This window comes from Nannobrachium achirus (assembly GCF_963921795.1).
Source record: "Nannobrachium achirus genome assembly, chromosome: 9".
NCBI lineage: Eukaryota > Metazoa > Chordata > Actinopteri > Myctophiformes > Myctophidae > Nannobrachium > Nannobrachium achirus.
The window spans coordinates 32277793-32298915 of NC_137818.1; the positions used below are offsets into that span (position 1 = coordinate 32277793).

Genomic DNA, 21123 nt, shown 5'->3' on the forward strand with positions numbered 1-21123 from the left:
GCACCATTCTCTATGCAGGGCGGCGTGTAAATTTCATTGTCACAATCCAAAGTCCATATAAATGATGCAACAACATGTTCTAGTTTGATCTACGGAAGTCACAGAAAGATTGTCTGGGGTAAGAATCTACAAATACTTTTCTAACATTTAATTTATAGCATAGTCCATGTTACAATAAACAACAGCAACAACAAAAGTTACAAATTCATTAAGTTAGACTGAGGAAAAAAGGAAGAAGAAAGTTGATATGGTGGGAATTAATTAACGCAGGGACTGATTTGGTGCTTATGTTGGTGTTGTACATAATGTAGTGATATAGAAGAGCATACTATCACATTCATGACACACTTAGTTAGAATGTGATAGTAGCCTAAGTAGGTCCTTGCTGATTTAGATAGTGGGTGGTCTTTTATGTAATGTTATTGATGCTGATCTTTACTGTGGTGGGGTTTATATCTCTGTTCAAAGGTTAAAACACATGTAACAACATCTTGAGAAGATTAGTTCCAGTTGTTATCTTTTTGAAGTGTGTTAGACATGGAATTTTCTGTCATGGGCCATGGCCCTTAACATCTAGCCTGGCATAACCAGACCAAATTCATTTTCCGCTCTGGCAGATTCATCTGGTTTCCAGGATCAGTGTGTAGGCTACTGCTCATCACAGATCAAGCATTATTCATTAACTCCTCTACTGTATATCAAGATTATTTTTGTTATTAAAAACATTGGTCAAAGACTTGGATATGCCTAGTTAAAGCGGATCTCCGCCTTACTTTAAGTTACCCCCCTTTTAATCACATTTCTCTTTGAACAAGACCTGCAGGATCTCATCAAGGATGCCTATAAGCGCTCTGTGATTCATTCACTGAGGTCCCAGTATGGTGAAGAGAGTGACTGTAGCATATGCCCTGTGGGCTGCAGGTGGGCCATTAGGCCTCCATCATTTATACCTGGGAAGAGACACTCATGCTCTCTTGTGGATGCTAACCCTGGGAGGCTTTGGGTTTGGCTGGGCCAGAGACGCCCTCCGAATCCCTGCATACGTCGATGAGGCCAATCGAGAGGCAGAGGGGTTAAGGACAAGATCTGCAGCGGCCCTCCCTCCCCCCGTGGGCCCTGTCAGGTTTGCCGGGCAGGTTTGTGTGGGGATCTACTTTGGCACTGTGGCTCTGATCGGACTGAACTCTCTCAGTTTCTTCTATGTGATCGTTCTGCCTCTGAGTGTGGGAGCGGGAGTGCATCTGGTGTCTTGCGTTGGCCAGCAGTCGTCAAACCTTCAGAAGACTCTGATCTCTTGTCTCATTACCTCGCCTATATTCTATGGCAGCAACCTCTCTCCGCTGCCCATCAGCATTGCTGCAAGTATTACTGCTGCACAGCACCGCAAGTTCAGACCCCCACGACCCACAGGGCACACAGCAGCACTTGGTATGGCTGTCTCTCTACTCTACTCTCTTGTTTGCAATGAAAACGTAATCTGCCTTCTTATCCTTCACATAATAATTTCAACGTGTTACTGTACCTCTGAAAATCATTCTCATTGACCGTAAATGTCTATCTGTCTCTTAGGCCCACGGCTTTACAGGTTAGGTCTGGCCTGGCTGGCATTCTCTGCACCACTGGGTTACTGTATATTCCATAACACCACGGCTACTGTATACTACCTGTCTGACTGTGTATCAGCACTGCTGGATGTTTTCTCGTTCTTCCCCGGGCTCAGAGGTGTGGTGGAGTACATCCTCTTGATCCCATACCGGATACTGTGTGCCCTAACGGGTGGGGGATATACCGAGGAAGCATGGAGGAAAGTGCTCGAGATACTGCTCAAAGAGCACACAGAGAGGGAAAAAGAGGCACTGAAAGTGAGTTATGACGACACCGACACATATGACTCACAATTCTCTCAATTTCCTTCCTGAGCTTCTTGAAAGCGGCGAAGCGCACTGCAACTCCTCCTGAGTGTTAATTTAACTCTGTCAGGTTTCTACAGTGCATGCATATCCATCCTACATGTTTTCAGACATTTCAAATTGTGGCCATTGAGTGTGTGAATGTGTTTTCTGTTTTCCATAGGTGTTGCTATTAGGCAAAGAGGCCACTTTTGAGGAAATCACCCATAGCTACAGGGAACTGGCCAGGACTTGGCATCCAGACCACAATCCCGGGAAAGAAGCCGAGCAGACGTTCATACAAATCAATGAGGCTTATGACATTTTGCTGCGGCGATACAAACCCAATCGACACAAATGATCTCCTTTTAATTACACTGTCATCTAAGAATGCTACAATGTGCTGTTATTTTGATAGAAAACACTACACTGTCAGTGTCACCAGCCTGGACCACAAGAAACTACTTCCCCTTTAAAGTATAAAGAAAATACATTTTGCTGCCATCTTGTGGCATAGCATGGAATATTTTCATACTATTTGTCAACACAACACCCTCTCCTTTATCAAGTCATGAAGTAGCCTATTGAATTTGCATATAGGCATATAGCACATATACTTGTTATTGATTATCCACTTTGTTTATGAAGCATATATTACAGACGTACAAATATCTGTATCTGTCTTTGATTTGACTCTAATAAATACTAAATACCTAATTTAATTTTGATAGTGATAAACAGTAGGCTGAGGGAGGCAGAATCTAGTGTGGGCGCGAAACGCGCACGCACTGACAGTAGATATGACATTAGCAATGGTTAAATATCAAATCTGATTCAGAAACAACTTCCTCATTTCTGTCTACAGAAGCGCACGATGCAGGATACAGATGAGATGAGAGATGATGTAGTTCATTCTGATGACAGCAAGATCTTGTCTCAAAATGTGTAATGTGTAGCCTGACAACTCACATGCATCGATGCATTCGACAATCAATTGATCAAGAGCTCTGTTGTACAATTATTCGGTCTGTATCCCAGCATGGGCCCGGAAGTTGTTTGGGATTCCCAGGTAAAAAAAGAAAAAGAAAAAAAGAAGAGAAAGAAAAAAAAAAAATAAAAAAATTCCCGGAGATGCTGTCGTCGCCTGGGAAAACAAACAGCTATCCAGACAATTAAAAAAAAAGGGAAAGCCTTGATCGGTCGCCAGGTAAGGAGAAGGGTTGGTGGACTTTGTCGCGACGCTATAAACGGGCATTACATTGGAAGTAACGTGTGTGTTTTTGAATAGTTGGTGGGGGTGAATGCCATTTGTCGTGTGGTCGGGTGCCATAGCAACGGGCGCATGAGAAACATTGTATCAGCCCGGCGGGGCTAGTTTGACATGTTCCATGTTCAGATGACAACTGCGTGCGTGCAGTGCGGCATTCGGGATTCTTGCAACTCTTGCAAAACCGTCTCGCGCGCTGTCGCGATCGTACATTTTTAGGCTGATTCGTGTGTGTGTGTGTGTGTGTGTGTGTGTGTGTGTGTGTGTGTGTGTGTGTGTGTGTGTGTGTGTGTGTGTGTGTGTGACAGCCAGAGAAATATGACAGCAACGCGAGGCGAATTCTGCTGTCACCAGCCCAAACAAGTAGCCCAGAAGAAGGCGCTCACGGCACACAGACATAGATATTGACGATATGTACATGACGGAATCGCCCCGGACGTGGGTAGACGCGCCAGACAAGGGTCAGTATTTGTGCGCGTTCCTTAATTGCTCTGCCATGTTGTGACTGGTGCGTCTGTTCTGTGTCTGTCTGTGTCTGCCTGTGTCTGTTTCTGTGTATGTGTCTGTGTGTGCGCGTTTGTGCGTGCGTGTGTGCGTGTCGGCTGCGCCTGTTGCTCCCCATGCGCGGCCACCACTGCTAGATTTTAGATTTCCCCTGTGATCCGCTGTCTCCGCCCCTCGTGTCTCTCCGCTATTGTAGCCTACTGTCATCCATTTGAGCATGAGGTGCAGTGTATTGTATTGGTACAGCTGTGGTGTCGAGGTCGCGTCTCGCTTCACCCTCCTCCTCCTCACTCAGCGCGTGATAATAAAACTCTGAAATGGTCTTTGCTTCCAAAAAACATGAAGAATTATCACGGCGAGGAGGAACAATATAAAATACATTTGCATGAACTAATAAATATCCCTCCCTCAGGCTCCCTGGTTGTAAAAGGATTGGGAAGAACTGAAAAAAATAAAACATAAATATAAATACAAATAATAATTATAATACAGTATACAGTATATATATATAGGTCTATATATATATATATATATATATATATATATATATATATATATATATATGAAATAGAAATAGAAATATGAAATATGAGTGCACAAGGATATACATTGATTGAATATTTTATTAGCATTTCAATAGGAAAAGCACAGGACAGTACAGTTCAGATACAAGGTCTAACAATAGGATGTAAACCAAAGAAAGTACTATGGCTTGTTTACATTGGGGTCCTTTGTACTCAATGTATTGAGAAAACTTATATGGGGATCTTAATCACTCAAAAACAACTTTATATCTTTATATCTGCCAATGTATGGCAACAATCTACGCATCAACAGGTGCATTAAGAGTTAATGAGCCCTGGGGAGGTAACACAATTACAAATTACAATGTAAAATAATATCTATTACAATTATACGTATGTATATATAGACCTATATATAGACCTATATTGATTCAAATTTATTATTTTGTTATAGGGCCCGCAGAGAACACAACAAATGCATAAAAATAGGGCTGTTAAGTCTGACATCATTTTGTAGGCAGAGAACGTTTGGGGCCAAAAGGCCCCAGCGCCCGTGAATCTTTTTACTATTTTTACTATTTACTAATTCTTCTTCTCTTTGTTGTTGAAATGAAAGTGGTAGAATTATACTTTAGTCGTTATTTTTGTCTCGGATCTGTTGAAATAGCGAGGGACAGATATTGATAATAAATCTGCTTGGAGGTCTGACTACAAAATGATGTCACGGCTTAAAAGCCCCATAGGGGGACAGAGGCGTAAAGTTATTGTTGAATGACCAATGCACTGTCTATCATGTAAACCAGGGGTGGGCAACTTTGATGATGGAGAGGGCCACTATATTTCCACACTCACTCCAGAGGGCTACATTGCATATTGTTACGTCCTACAAGCAGCAAAAATAGCCTACTGTATATCTACAAGTTCAAAATGCGTCCCAGCGTGATGTGTTTTGATCTTGTAGCTCGGCTATTTTTAGCTACTTTTCAATTTGAATCCTGATATTTATTTTCTTTCTTTTTAATTGCAATCCTGAAATGTAACATTTTGATTTAATTTCTTATGTTAACTTTATGAACTTAATACAAACATGGTGGACATAAGAAAAGACTAACATTGTAATACTACTATACTAGTCATTGAACTACTTATAATAGACTGAAGTCATTAAAGTGGTTTATGTTTGCATGAAATCAATAACATATCAGTATTCCGATATTAACCTGCAGGCTGGATTAAGTGAAGGATGGGGCTGCCAGTTGCCCATGTATGATGTAAACCAACCCTGGTGGAGACCCAATCAGTCAGGTGTAATTAATTATATACAAATTATAATATATAAATAATGACACTGTTAACACACACATTATGTATAATTATTACTGTCATCATTACTATATTTATTATGTTATGTAGGCTATATACCAGGCGTGCCCAAAAGGTAGATCGTGATCTACCCAGTAGATCACCAAGGGTGTGCAGGTAGACCACATGATATGCCTCTAAAATATATATAATTAAAATATTTAAAAACAAATGTCAATATGACATCAAGAAGGGCCTGTCAGCTCCCTTCATGGCTTCTAAAGTAGGCAAACCTCCAATGCAAAACTTTGTTCAAGAGTCAGTAGCATTACAAAGAACCCCAAAACCTACCACTTCCATACAGAATGGGATGAAGACATTTCCCCCAGTATTTCCCATTTATTTCCCCCTTAAAGTAAGTGTGTTTGTCTAAAATGAAACACCAGTGCTGCTATTCCAAAGCCTCCCTCAGGCCCTCAGCTAAAACATTTTGGATGGGTAGATCATGTTGAGCTAGTCATTTTAAAAGTAGATCTAACGTCAAAAAAGTGTGGGCACCCCTGCTATATACTGTATATACATCTTTTTTTTTTCTACTTTCCTCAGCACCAACTAAGAAGACTAACAGTATTTCACTTATACTTTATACATTACAAAGTATTTTATTTACATTTACGGCAGTACAAATTGTGACAAATGCCAAATGGATGAGAGACAAAAAAGCTAAGTGCTTGTTTCCATTATGTTCCATTAAACATTCAACACACAACAAACAACAATACAACACATAAAATATCCAAATATACAGTTTTAAAACAATTCATGATAACAACAGGGATACGACACGTGTCACCTGGCGCACAATTATCTTCTCTTGTGGTTGCATCATGTACCAAAAACTGAACTCCTCCCCATAACTGACTATGAATATAAAATTCATGAATTGCTTGCAAGGCAGAGAAAGAGGCTTATAGTATCAGGCAGAAGTATAATCAAGTGAAACAGTGTAGTTTTTCTATTGTTGGAACAGACAGTGGAAAACTAAGGGGTTCCACCTTTCCTTTTAAACAGTCTGACTAAAGGGCACTTCAACTAAATATAGATATAGAGATGGTAAGCTTCAAACTAAATTTGAAATGCCTCGCTGATGTGACTATCTCTCTCATCTCCTTTTAGATGGTGTAAAAAGTGCTTTACCTAAGGTGACATTATAGTCAGTGGCATTAAATTACATTTTGAACTTTAACTCTTCTGTAGGCATTTGGTGAGAGAATGAATGCTGATGACTGCAACGGACGCTCATATGTACCAGGTAATGTTACGTCTGTAGGAAAACTTGATTCTAATTGAATTAATTGACGTTCTAAATCTTGAGAGGGTTCTGTATGTGCTTCAGGCAGTGGAGGAGAGTCAGCAACGGAGCAGGATTATTATAGAGGGTTGCAGGGACCCGCAGTGAGCTCTCCGACTCCAAGCAGTCAGCAATCCTCTCCACGCCATTCTCTGAGAGGTCAGTTATCATCTCTTTGTGGCGACACGGACAGTGGTGCAAAGTAACTAGGTACATGTACTTAAGTAATGTACTCAAGTACAATCTAAAGGTAATTAATTGACTAGTTTTCGTGAGTATTTCCATTTCTTGATACTTTATACTCCACTACATCCCAGAGGCAAATGTTTTTCACTTTTCACTCCACTGCATTTATTTGCAAGCGTTAGTTACTATCAGTTGTTACAGATTTAGATTTGTAATAATTAATACAATTTCTTTTTTTAAACATAAAAAAAGAATCAGCAGATTTAGCAAAAACATAAATCGTCTATTTTAAAATTGTGATTAATAATGATCAATAATTATAGTCCAACAACATGATATATCTGATTCTGCAATGGGCATTTTGCGTAATGACTACTTTTACTTTTGCTACTTTCAGTATATTTTGATGCCAATACTTTTGTACTTTGATTGATTGATTGATTGACATAGGAAAAAGTACAGTTTTATGACAGTACAAATCACTGGTCCAAGGTCAACTTTGACTTAAGTACGCTTTGGAATACAGGACTTTTACTATTAATAAAGTATTTCTTTTTCAGCAGACTCTGTCAAGGTTGAGCTGTACAGTCATGATGAGTCAGTGGAGCTTCAGCAGCCAGAGAAGAGAGGAGACATGAGGGAGGACAACGGGACGGACACCAAGGACGAGGGAGCTACGGAGCACTGTGAGAGCGCAGGAGAGAGAGGACACATTTACAGCATTAAACACGGCTCTCCAGGAGGACCTATCCGGCTGCCCAACGGAAAGCTGCAGTGTGATGTGTGCGGGATGATCTGCATCGGACCCAATGTACTAATGGTGCACAAGCGTAGCCACACAGGTGAGAACAAGTGGAACCAAGTCTGAGACCGTGACCACTTACCTTGTTGTTTGACAAAACGTTGCACTTTGTAAGTGACTGCTAAATGCCTAAATTGGTATTGGAAGTGAAACAAATACATTCTCTGCATGTATACTTTGGTTGATCCTGAAAGGCTCAATCAAAGGCTGTTGTTGGCAGTTGTGCACCCCGTGTTGCATGTTGACAATAGTCCGATTTGCCTATTGTACGTTGTTGTGCTGTGCTGCGTTGTGAGATTGTAAATCGACTATTTTCGGTGTGCAACGTGATGCACAACCAAGAATAAAGCCTAATGCACTGACCACTGTGTTTGTCAGGTGAGAGGCCTTTCCAGTGTAACCAGTGTGGGGCTTCCTTCACCCAGAAGGGAAACCTGTTGCGCCACATCAAGTTGCACTCAGGAGAGAAACCGTTTAAATGTCCCATCTGTAACTATGCTTGCCGCCGCCGAGATGCCCTTGCTGGACACCTTCGCACACATGCAGGTACATCTGTCAGGTTCAAATACAGTAAACTACAATATAGATGTTTCTGTGCTTGTTCACTTGTCTAAACGCAAAGAAGAATATCTGTGACATTCTTCTTAGATGATTATGACTTATTGAACCTGAAAAAACTATTGCACTCTTTTAAGCAATAAGCATGTCATATCATTGGACCGGTCCTCTCCACTTTGCTGTGCTGTTTGGAGGAAATATGTATTATTTACCACAATTCTTTTACCGCACATGACATTTAAATGTTTTTGAAAACAGGAAATCCTGCTGATGCTTTCAATTTGTGAATACCGGTACTTACATTCAACAGGTGTATCTTGGTGGGTCTCCACAGTCATTTTCGAGAAAGAAATATCTGGATTTCTTCGAACTGACGCTGGCCTATCAGAACGACTGACGTCAGTTCTAAGAAATCCAGATATTTTTTAGCCGGAACGTTGTGGTGATAAGTTAGCCGGTTGTCGTCACTGCCGAGAAATAACGAACAATTTATGGGAATTGCCAGCGATTGGGGAAATCATTTTATAACAAGACTTTTGTAACAAGATGGAAATGGCTGTTAAGAGGAAAACAAAAATCCTACGTCCAATTTAGCCTTTTTCAACATCATGTCCATATAATATACTGTATATAGGTATTCAATAATGCTTACTGTGGGGCATTTCTGTCAACACGCTCTGAACTGTCCACCTCCGAGAGAGTACACAAAATAGTACCATCTTTTTAGGAGCATTTTCTGAGGACCAATTATATGAATATATAGTTGAAACTGGTGAAGTGTTGCTTTGTCTGCATTATACATTTAATACATATTTTCAGCAGATGATTTACACTAAACCTTCAATGCTTTGATTAAGTGTGTAGACAGTACAAAGTTTCTCGAAGTTATATATGAATGAATGCATTTTATTTGTATAGCGCTTTTCTAAACATGTGCATTTCAGACATTTAAAAACAAGAGCGGCATAGCTCAGGGGTAGAGAAACCGACATTAGAGCACAAAGGGTTCCTGAAGGGTTCCCAGTTCGAATCAGTTCGAATCCGGGCTCCCCCTGAGTTAATGTCAAAGAGTCCTTGAGCAAGACTCTGAACCCCTTGTTGCTCCCGTTGAGCAGGTTGGTGCCTTGCATGGTTTCCCCCGCCTTGAATAAAAGCGCTATATAAATTTACCATTTAAGAGCAAACATTAGTAAAATGAAGCAAATAAAACAAAAGATTAATACAAACAATTAAAACACCATACCCTTAAGAAAAACACTTTACATACAGATGTGTTTTTAAAAGCGATTTAAAAGAGGGCACTGACTCTGCTAGCCTAAGATCCAAGGGCAGGGCATTCCAGAGCAGAGGTGCCCTGGCCACAAAAGCCAGATCCCCCCGGGTGACACAGGAGGTGTTGGGAGGTTCCAGGAGGGACTTATCTGAGGATGAGGGCATGTACAGGTTTATAGGGTTTCAATAAGTCAGTAATGTAAGTGGGAGCCAGTCCACGTAGGGCCTTAAAAGTAATCAATAAAATCTTAAAATCTATTCTGTAGCTCACAGGCAGCCAATGTAGAGCATGTATGGTCACGTTTCTTTATGGTCTATGGCAGGGATACTCAAACCTCTGAACCAGTGGGCCACATTACAAAAATGTCAAGGGGCCACGGGCCAGTTGATAAAATGACATTACTTGATAACTTCTGTCTTTTATTTGCTTTATTTCCACATAACTTAAGACAACTGCAATGTGCATTATTTTATGGTTTGGAATTCCATTTATATTCTGTCAATGACACAATTTGTAATTAAAGTAATTTGCTAAATGTTCTCTCTCTTTTATAATTCTGTGCAATTAGCATATTCCACACAAACACTAAACAATAAACTAACGTTCATTTGTCTGCAATTTGTCTGGGTTGATATAGGCGCTATGTCTGCCTTGCTTCACAATGTTATTTATGACATTCAACACAAATGGCTTTTTACAGAAAATGTGTGACTTCGAGGACATTAAGCTGGTGGGCCAGTCAAAATTGCGGCCGGAGTTTGAGTATCACTGGTCTATGGTCACATCACATGCTGTCTCTGTCTTCCAGTGGTCTATGGTCACATCACGTGCTGTCTCTGTCTTCCAGTGGTCTATGGTCACATCACATGCTGTCTCTGTCTTCCAGTGGTCTATGGTCACATCACATGCTGTCTCTGTCTTCCAGTGGTCTATGGTCACATCACATGCTGTCTCTGTCTTCCAGTGGTCTATGGTCACATCACATGCTGTCTCTGTCTTCCAGTGGTCTATGGTCACATCACATGCTGTCTCTGTCTTCCAGTGGTCTATGGTCACATCACATGCTGTCTCTGTCTTCCAGTGGTCTATGGTCACATCTCATGCTGTCTCTGTCTTCCAGTGGTCTATGGTCACATCTCATGCTGTCTCTGTCTTCCAGTGGTCTATGGTCACATCACGTGCTGTCTCTGTCTTCCAGTGGTCTATGGTCACATCACATGCTGTCTCTGTCTTCCAGTGGTCTATGGTCACATCACGTGCTGTCTCTGTCTTCCAGTGGTCTATGGTCACATCACATGCTGTCTCTGTCTTCCAGTGGTCTATGGTCACATCTCATGCTGTCTCTGTCTTCCAGTGGTCTATGGTCACATCTCATGCTGTCTCTGTCTTCCAGTGGTCTATGGTCACATCACATGCTGTCTCTGTCTTCCAGTGACCTCCCCGATAGTGGGCAAACCGTTCAAGTGCACCTACTGTGGGCGGAGCTACAAGCAACAGATCACTCTGGAGGAACATCTGGAACGCTGCCATAGCATAGCATACCTACAGAGTCTGGATCAGCAGTCACCAATCACAGCACAAGGTAACATAGAGCAGTGCGTCTCAAACGTTTTAATGTAAAGGACCCCCAAATTGATGTGCATGACTCCCATAAAAGATTTATTTATGTTGTTAAAAATGTTTAATAAATATATATATATTGTTTTTATCAATATTTATTGAAAATAGCAATTCATCGCAAATTTAGTAGAATGGCTATTTTCTTGAAAATCCTCTTCCTCTTTTAACTCTGAGACTGTGCATGTGGACTTCTGACTGTGGACATTTGCACACTTTCAAATGGATACAAATGGATAAACAGACACTGAGTGTATTTACATACAAAAAGAATCATAAGATGACCAGCACTCACTTCAAAATCTTCTGGTTTATTAAATGGCACGGGCAGCACTGGTGCAACTTCCTCAGCATATCATCATATAGCAGACAGGTGTCACTTATCGAGCGGTCCGAGTAAGTCTGTGTTGTGTTATTTTAATAAGCCACCATTAAGATGCCAATTATTATTGTGGTTGCCACACTATAGTACTTGTCCGACTTTATTCCATCTTTCTGGATAAACTATTTTGCCGTACTACTCCTCCCACAGTTTCCCAAGAGATACGTTATCTTACAATAAATGCGATAAGTCTCTGCATGTGTGCGTACTTTCGTGTATGTATGTAATCCGCGTATCTCGAGACAGATCTGTTACAAAAAGATGTAAAACGACCAGTAACGCCTTGATGAGGATCACCCTTAAGGTTAAGGTTTAAAGTAAAGGTTAAGTTGAACCAAGGGCGGTATTACTATTTCCATGGTAGTACTTCAGAAATGAAAGCTACATTTACCAGTCACAGCAGATTTGGTACAAGCTTTTTACACTTGCACTAGCATAAGGGACTGTTTGTCAAGCAGTTTGTTCATAAATTAAAAATTCTGTTTTCATGTTTGAGTCTGTATTATTACTCTTATAATGTATATTTTGTACAACTTTAAGGGTGGTCCTCATCAAGGGGTTACTGGTTGTTTTTCATCCGTTAGTGTTTTTGTTAAATGTAAATGTAACAGATTTGTTATTGTATAGAATAATAGGCATTTTAATAGTGGCTTATTATAATACAAAACAAAGTTGTAGTTACTCTTTATGCGACGCCGATGCTTGATATAATTATTGTCTCCACCAGCCGAAGGCATGGGGGAGAGTATGTTTTCCCCTCCATCCATCCGTCCGTCCGTGCTTGCGTCCGTTAGAGTATGTTTTCCCCTCCATCCATCTGTCCGTCCGTGCTTGCGTCCGTGCGTCCTCGCAGTTTGTTACCACCTAATCTCAGTCGCCGTCGCTGCCAAAATGAGCTTGTACAAACTCAACATAATATCTTCTGAGTCTGACACTCAAGCTACTTCTCACAGTTACCAGAACATTACATTAAAGTAATTAATTAAATGTAATTTAATGTAATAACTTTATTAAAATCAATTTAAAATTAATCGATTTTTTTCTTTTTGGAAAATGAGAATCGATTCTGAATGATACCATGTTAGAAACGCGATTCAAGTTCAAATAGATTTTTTCCTGCTCCCCTACTTGCTGCTTCTTTAAATGAATGCATAATATAGCATTGATTCATTATATATTTCAGGAGAGGAGTCTCCAAGCCTGGAGCCCAAACCTACGCTCCAACCATCCGCTGAAAAACTCCCATTTGTTGACAGACTGGTTAATAGCATCACCAAACGAAAGAGATCAACACCACAGAAGTTTTTGGGTGAGTGTTTTTGTTTGTTTGCCATAGCACTTTTGTGACATTTATTTTTGCATTTAACATTGAAGTCATATGTAGCTTTTTACCAATATCCAGCTTGAAATGTTTATTCTACTAGGGTTATAAAATGGTGGCTACCTGGTTTTCCAGCATTTCCAGTTTTTATATCATTTACCATACCAATTGTTTTTGTAAATAAACGGTAAATGGTGCCTTTATCCAAAATGCTTTACAATGTGCATTACATTCACCCATTCTTACGTACATTCACACACACTGATGGCGAACGCAACAACGCAAGGCACTAACATCCTCTCATCAAGAGTATTTAGGGGTTCAATGTCTTTCTCAAGGACACTGACACATGTAGAGCCAGGGATCAAACCGGGAACCTTGCAATTTCAAAGCGGTCACTCTTGTTCATATCAGTTTAGAAAAGATTGGGTGTACGATGCACTTTGTATTGTGAGATAGACAAAGAACACAAAATTAAGTTTGTCCAGGTGGCCACCGTCATTATGAACTGCGTCAATTACTGATACATCCTTTTTGTAGGTGAAAAGCACATGCGCATCGATGTATCTGAAGCACCTTATGAACTGTCCTCCGGCTCGGAGAAGAATGGAGACGTCCTGAGCCCTCAGCCTGTTAGGGACTCCACTGGGTTGGTGGGGTTGGGTGCTAAGTACTTCCAGGAAGCCAGGGTTAAAGCCGAGAATCATGAGCCACCCAAACAGTCCCATCCCCACCCTGCCTTTCTACCAGAGATCCCACCAGTTATGGGCTCAGTTTACAGCCACGTGGCTTGTCAGGCCCCCAGAGTCCATAGCGAAGGCGTGCTGACTGCCATGTCCGTGGGCCTGGCTGGACGGGAAGCAGGTGAAGGCCGCGATGGCCCTCCTTCAGCCCACAGCCACACCACCTCACCCAATGGCTGCCCTGACTCCACAGACACAGAAAGCACAGCGGAAGAGCAGAGCACAACCAGTACCTCCAACCACCATCATGTCCGCTACCCGACCCCCGCACTCCCCCGCAGCCATCCCACCTCCAGCCCCATCCAGGCCAAAGACTCGGACTGGGAGAGGGCGTGCCCTCCTCCCACCACTGCTGTGAAGAGGAGCCCTGGCACGCCGCCCTCTTCCCGGCAGACTGTGCAGGTGGTAGACAGGGAGGGACGAGCCTTGCGCTCGTATCACTGCCCGCACTGTCGTATCTACTTTCTGGACCACGTCATGTTCACCATCCACATGGGCTGCCATGGCTTCCATCAGCCCTTTGAGTGCAACCTCTGTGGCTACCGCAGCCAGGACCGCTACGAGTTCTCCTCGCACATCAGCCGCGGAGAGCACCAAATGGGCTAAGGAGAAGGGGAAGCTGGGGAGGGGTTTGGGGCAAAGCTAAGTATAACGGTGGTAGGAGGTGGTGGGGACGACTGCTGCTTTCTGAGATTGTGGGCTCAGGTTTGTTCTGCACCAGATCAGTTGCTTTGGATCTTTAGTGTTAGCAAGTGGACTTGATGTTTTAATTGTCAAGAGGAATAATCGGGCTAGAGCAGATGTGAGTGAAGTTGTTTTTTTTTCACTCGCGTTATTCAAAGATTAGGGGAGGCAAATTACATTCTATGGTGGATTGCACTCCCAAATCAAATGCAAAACTCTTGGTTTTGCTTCAAAAGTGCCTTCTTGGGGGATTTCCTTTTACAGACAAACTGTGGGGGAAACCTGGTGCTCAAAAATCTTCAACAGCCATCTTTTATTGGCTAGTGAAGGGCGTTATGCCTGGCACTTTGATAGGCTAAGTGTACTAACCCGTTGCTTTGTGTGAAAGAAGAATGGACTCAATCTAAAATGGCTAGAGGCTTTTAAAAATTGATCAAAAGATATGTATGGCACATGCATTTTCAGAGCTGTTAGCTATGCTTAATATGCACTAAGACAACTTTGCGTTTTGTGATTGGGGATGGGATTTTTGGGTCGGTAGATTCAAGCTTAACATGCACTGAGAGCTTTGTGATTCTTGGTTAGAGAGGAGCTTTTGTCTCTAATGAAGCACATACATGGATTGCCTTAACTCCTACAACAGTAACCCTGCTGTAGGAATACATTGTTTACAGCATGGTTCTAAATTGGGTGAGGTCATCTCAGAAGGGAAAATATGTGCAGCTGCAAAAATACTTTTAGAACATTGCAAGAGCGTGGACTAAAATAACTTGAAATGATTAGCCTTAGATGGAATTCAGTTGTCTGGGCTCAGATGTAGAATAGATTACTGTAATATAGAGTGAGCCTTAGAACCCTGGTGCAGATCAGACCGTGACCCATGTTGTGTACAGTAAAAGGGCCTGACCAAGATCAGACAGGGTTCCAACCCTGTGTAGAAGATTGCACTTTGGTTCTTTGCTTATATACTGTATGAGCATTTTCGCTGAAGCACTTGATGGCTTTACCGTTTTCATGTATTTCCTTTCCTGTGATTGTTCTACTGCACTGATAAATTGCATAATAATCAAACAATAATTGAATATTTAGTTTGCGACATACATTTTAAAAAGGGGTGGGGGTGGGGATTCTACAGAATCTTACTGTATACTGGACCTGTGATCACTTTGCTGCAGTGTGTGACTAGGCGTGTCACAACCAACAGACAATTTGATATTTAAAGAGTACAGCCTTTTTGTGGTTTTGCACTTAGCAGGAGATTTTAAAATAATTTATGTAATGGGAAGTAATGAACAAAATCATTTGTCATATATTCAGTTATATTAAAAAAAAATAAAGAATCACTTGTGATTATCTATTTAGTGTTGTTTGTTACAGCCTTGTTGTATTTAGTCAGCTATATCCCAAATCTTATTCAGCATACTCCTCAAGTCCATAAAATGTTACCTCCTGCTTCTTTATAGCACCCAAATACCTTATTGCTACTGTATGGTGAGTTTGCTGATAATGGTAATGTTGAGAATATGGATGAGACCAAATTCAGTATTCTAACTTATGTTATAGTGTGTGTTTTCAGCTTTGTTTTGACCTTTTCTTTCATTTGATTGCTTAAAAAAAGAAGAAAAAAGTACTTGAAACTTTTTAAAAGATACTACAACTACAACTGCACTTGATGGTTTGACAAGTAGGGAAATGTGTGTGAATGGAAAAACAGCATGTGTGCTTGTCATTTACCGCTTTTATCGGAATTGTGAATTCTTTATGATATGTGAAGTTATCTCAAACCAGAAAATGAGGCATGGGTTTTTGTTTCCTTGTGTGACTTTTAAATGTTTTACAATATTTTGTGAAATAACGTGAAATGACAAAACACTTTACCTCAAAGTTAAAGATGTACAACTGCCTCATTATTTCAAAGAGTCATGTTGCTTTCCGAGATGTTATTTGCAGTTACAAAAGCGTGCTCCCCAATATTCTAGACTTTTTACTGTCAATAAAGTCAAGTTTATTGTAAAATTGATTTGTCAATTTTAGTTGTGACAGCATACTGTTTCTTTTTGCTTGTCTGTGATGCATCCAGTACTTTGTATCAATTCAAAATATGGTGAGTAAATATGATTTAGGGCTCACACTGAAAACTATTCCACAATACATTTGGAAGTATAAGTATAATTTGAGTATTGCGGAAGTCAGACATAAGTAACAAATAATTAAGGTTCGTTAATTACACTCTTACAAACAGTTGATCCCATTCTGAATCCGGGACAGGATCACTAATCTCTGTAATAGGCCTATTCACCTGTTTCTATATATATTTTCTTTCCTTCTTCCCTTTTTTTACTGATTATGTTGAACCTTTTAATTGTAAAAAAATATATATTGAAGAATAGAAAGTCTAAATTTGGCATACTCTCTCAGTGGAATTCCTTGTCGTCCTACATATATGAGCACACTGCCAATGAACAGGATGTGATTCATTCTTAAACATGCTGGTCTCTGCAGCAGTGGTGGAAATTAATGAAGTACATTTACTCAAGTAGGCTACAGAAATTGCGTACTGTTTGAGGTACTTTTTCTTTACTAGAGTAATTCAGTTTTATGACTTTATTAAATGTGAAAAGGGTGCCATGTCTTCTTTGGCCTTTAACGGCAATGTGATGCTGCATGCATGATTTGAAGCATTTTGTTCCAAAAATTTGTTTGGCAAAAGTCAACCTGCTGATGGCGCTATAGCAGGCCAATGTGAAAAGAGTGGCATTTGTTCCTTGACCCAGTGGGAATGTGCATGTAGAATTTCTCTGTAATCACAAGCTGTGTTCATGATTTAAGTCATTTTGTTCAAAACTAGAGGTTCGCGGGCCTTCGGCCCGCTGACATCTAGTAAAAAAAAAAAAAAGAAATATAAAAAAAAAAAAAAAAAAATTATAAAAAAAAAAAAAAAAAAAATTGGGGGGGGGAACTATTGTGGCGGAACTATTGTGCCGCAGCGCACGTTTCCGGTCGGACATATTTGACCGCCGGACGCACTTCCGGTTAGGATCTCCGTGTGCCACGTGATCAGTCCTAGCCAAGGTGGAGCGTAACCGTGACAACAGCTGCTTGCAGGCTGGTGCAGGCTTGTTGTATGGGCTGGTGTAGGGTTACAGATCCATGGGCTGGGCGGACGTTAAGATCCCCTGGACTGGGGGACGTTATAGCCAATTGGAGTGCTGCAGAGTCCTTACGTCCTAGACAACGACTACCTATGAGTTGAAGTCGATGTAAAGGGGGCGTTAATGGGCTTGGAAGTGGGATGCGGCAATAGGAGGAATGTATATATAAGATGGACCAATCCTGCAAACTTTGGAAGCCAATGTTAGCCAATTAGGATGGAATATGAAAAATCGGACAGATCCGTCTTGATCTCATGACTATAGAGATACTGTGTACTGATTTGCATGATTTTTGGATAAAATCTCAAGGAATAATAGGAAAAATGTTTTATATGTTGGCCTCCTGGTGGCGCTATAAAAGGCAGATATGAAAAATGCAGGGCAATGGTTTTTCCTTGGCCTCTAGGGAGTGCATAAAGTTGTACACTGATCAGTGGAGTTATAGGTAAAAACACAAATCGGCCTGATTTGGAATGTTTTAAGTGGCATTTATTCCTCTGCCTATTGGGAATGTGCATGTGCATGCACAATTTCACCAAAATCGCACACTGCGTTTATGATTTCAGGCATTTTATTCAAAACAGACCAATCCTACAAACTTTGGAAGACAGTTTTAGCCAATCAGGATGGAATATGGAAAATCGGACAGATCCATGTCGATCACTTGACTGTAGAGATACTACCGATTTGCGTGATTTTTGGACAAAGTACAGAGTACTGGCAGTGGCAAAAATTAGTTTTGCATAAATCGGGCCCCCTGGCGCTAGAACATGGCCCATGTGAAAAATTTGGGGCAGAGGTTCTGAATTGGTATCAAGGGAGTGTGTGTGCACAGTTTGTCAGCGACCGGGTCAACAGCACCGGAGATTAGCTGGTAACAGACGGACGGGACGCACGGACGGACGGAGGCGAAAACATGTCTCTCCCATGCCTTTCGGCTGGTGGAGACAATAATTTAACTCCACTACAATAAGTTTACAGCTATAGTAGCTAGTTAATTTGAAGATTTATATTATTAATGCAAAACATATTCGTTATGATGTATTATTGTAGGTTAAGCTTACCAGCAGAAACATAAAATATGGTATAATTGTCTCCACCAGCCGAAGGCATGGGGGAAGAGTATGTTTTCGTCTCCGTCCGTCCGTCTGTCCGTGCGTCCGTCCGTCCGTCCGTGCGTGCGTGTGTGTGTCCGTCCGTCTGTTACCAGCTAATCTCCGGCGCCGTTGGCTTGGTCACTGTCAAACTTTGCACACACTCCTGGATGCCAATTCAGAACCTCTGCCGCACATATTTCACATCTGCCTTTTATAGCGCCACCATGAGGCCGGTATTTGTGAAATAATTCTTTTGACAGTACTCCTTCCGATTTTGCCCAAAAATCACACAAATCGGTAGACAGTATCTCTACAGTCATGTGATTGACACGGATCTGTCTGATTTTCCATAATTCCATCCTGATTGGCTAAGATTGACCTCCAAACTTTGCAGGATTGGTCCATTTCGAACAAAATGCCTCAAATCATGAACACAGCGTGCCAATTTGATGAAATTGTGCACGCACATTCCCAAAAGGCTGAGGAAGAAATCCCACTTCAAAATGTTCAAATCAGCCTCATGGTGGCGCTATAACAGGCCGATTTGTGTTTTTACCTATAACTCCACTGATCAGTGTCAAACTTTGTATGCACAATCCCTAGAGGCCAAGGAAAAACCCTTTCCCTGCATTTTTTTACATCAGACTTTTATAGTGCCACCAGGAGGCCGATTTCTGTAAAACACATTTTTGGATATAACTCCTTCAGATATTATCAAAAAATAACACAAATCAGTACACAGTATCTCTAGAGAAATGTGATGAAGACGGATCTGTCCCATATTACATATTAAATCCTGATTGTCTAAGATTGGCTTCCAAACTTTGCAGGATTGGTCCATTTTGAACAAAATGCCTCAAATCATGAACACATCGTGCAATTTTGATGAAATTGTACATGCACATTCCGTACAGGCTGAGGAAGAAATGCCACTTCAAAATGTTCATATCAGTCTCATGGTGGCGCTATAACAAGCCGATTTGTGTTTTTACCTATAACTCCAGCAATCAGTGACAAACTTTGTATGTGCACTCCCTACAATGACATAACACTATTGTTTGCTATAACTTTACTGTCTCTGAGAGCAAAGTTGTTCACTCACCTTGAACCACGACCAACATTCCACAACTGGTGGAGACTTGTGCTCGGAAGAGCACTGCTTCTAGGGCTTTTAAGCCGTGACATCATTTTGTAGTCAGACCTCCAAGCAGATTTATTGTCAATATCTGTTCCTCGCTATTTCAACAGATCCGAGACAAAAATAACGACTAAAGTATAATTCTAACACTTTCCTTTCAACAACAAAGAGAAGAAAAATGTGTAAATAGTAAAAATAGTAAAAAGATTCACGGAAACTGGGGGCAGAAATTCTCCTCTGCCTACAAAATGATTTTGAGTGTCAGTGCGCTATTTGCACAGTAGATGGCGACATACTCCAAATTAATTTAGTCATGAGCCAGGGCCAGGGGGTTAAGTAGGCTACCCTGGAGGAGATGACAGTGCCACGTAAAAAAGTAAAAAAATACACAAAAATGAAAATAGAAATGAAAGATAAATGTTATGTTGGTTAGCGGTTGGTTGGTTTCCGAGGCTAGGTTAGTATGGGGTGCTTACACATGGGCAAAATGCTCTGATCAGTTGATTTCATTTTGTCTACAATAAACCTAAAGAATAAGCAAAGAATATCTTGTTCACATGAAAGACATTCAGATGCTGCTGTTTAAGAATGACCATTGAGCAATGATCCTGGCATTAGAACATAATACATTAGTTTTGTTTTGCTACATGTGGCGTTTCACATGAATGTCATAACTTTAAAGGGTCAACTCCAATCAGCTGATTTACCATTTATCAACTGTAGTGGTATTACAGGCTAAAATACAATGAAAATGTCCTGTCATCAACTGAACAATTCACAGCTCAATGAAATTATGTAGGCCTACAAGGAAAGGTATCTGGGACTGGGACTAAACCACCATAACAGTGGTATAAGTTGAACAGTAGTAAATTAACAAGAATTATTTAACCAAATAAACTATGAATCAAATGTCGGTCTTACATAATCGATTAGCCTACACACTGAACAATGAAATTCCCCTTATTTTAATAGCAATATATAAAGCCCTTAGGCCTACTGCCTACATCATAAGCTTCCTTAAAGGGGCAGGCAGCTGTGCTTTTTCACTCTGAAGGAAAACTTCCTGAAAAGCAGCAGAACTTTGCTAACGACGTAACGTTGCTATTGAAAGGCAATTTAATTCATAACATTGGCCTTCCTAGTTTACACGTTGATGCGTGTGTAGTCTAACAATACAACCCTAAAAGGACATATCAAATTCAAGCCAATCAAATCAAATCAAAACACTGCACTGACGCGCCACACTGCCAAACCCCATCGTCTGAGTAGAGACGTTCAGTGCGTGCACTCAGCACACCCGTCAGCACACCCGGTGCGCAGCCCACTGGATTTC

At 41.0% G+C, this 21123-nt stretch overlaps 2 protein-coding genes across 6 annotated transcripts; both read left to right on the plus strand.

Annotated features, from left to right (window-relative positions):
- The first annotated feature begins 51 nt into the window (after positions 1 to 51).
- Positions 52 to 2606, plus strand: dnajc22 (DnaJ (Hsp40) homolog, subfamily C, member 22). Of its 2 annotated transcripts, none has more exons than XM_080733769.1 (4): positions 52 to 118; positions 816 to 1428; positions 1570 to 1862; positions 2074 to 2606. In XM_080733769.1, the coding sequence occupies exons 2-4, from the start codon at positions 879 to 881 to the stop codon at positions 2248 to 2250; spliced, it is 1020 nt and encodes a 339-aa protein (XP_080589895.1). In that variant the 5' UTR covers positions 52 to 118; positions 816 to 878; the 3' UTR covers positions 2251 to 2606. The 2 variants fall into 2 exon arrangements, with proteins under 2 accessions (XP_080589895.1, XP_080589896.1); XM_080733770.1 differs by having other exon boundaries at positions 60 to 118; positions 824 to 1428.
- Positions 2607 to 2740: 134 nt separating this feature from the next.
- ikzf4 (IKAROS family zinc finger 4) lies at positions 2741 to 16406 on the plus strand. 4 transcript variants are annotated; one of them, XM_080733766.1, is made up of 9 exons: positions 2741 to 3617; positions 5411 to 5489; positions 6744 to 6798; positions 6883 to 6996; positions 7584 to 7865; positions 8204 to 8371; positions 11089 to 11238; positions 12839 to 12964; positions 13517 to 16406. In XM_080733766.1, the coding sequence occupies exons 3-9, from the start codon at positions 6759 to 6761 to the stop codon at positions 14323 to 14325; spliced, it is 1689 nt and encodes a 562-aa protein (XP_080589892.1). In that variant the 5' UTR covers positions 2741 to 3617; positions 5411 to 5489; positions 6744 to 6758; the 3' UTR covers positions 14326 to 16406. The 4 variants fall into 4 exon arrangements, with proteins under 4 accessions (XP_080589892.1, XP_080589893.1, XP_080589894.1 ...); XM_080733767.1 differs by lacking the exon at positions 5411 to 5489; XM_080733768.1 differs by lacking the exon at positions 2741 to 3617 and having other exon boundaries at positions 4284 to 5489.
- The last annotated feature ends 4717 nt before the right edge of the window (positions 16407 to 21123 follow it).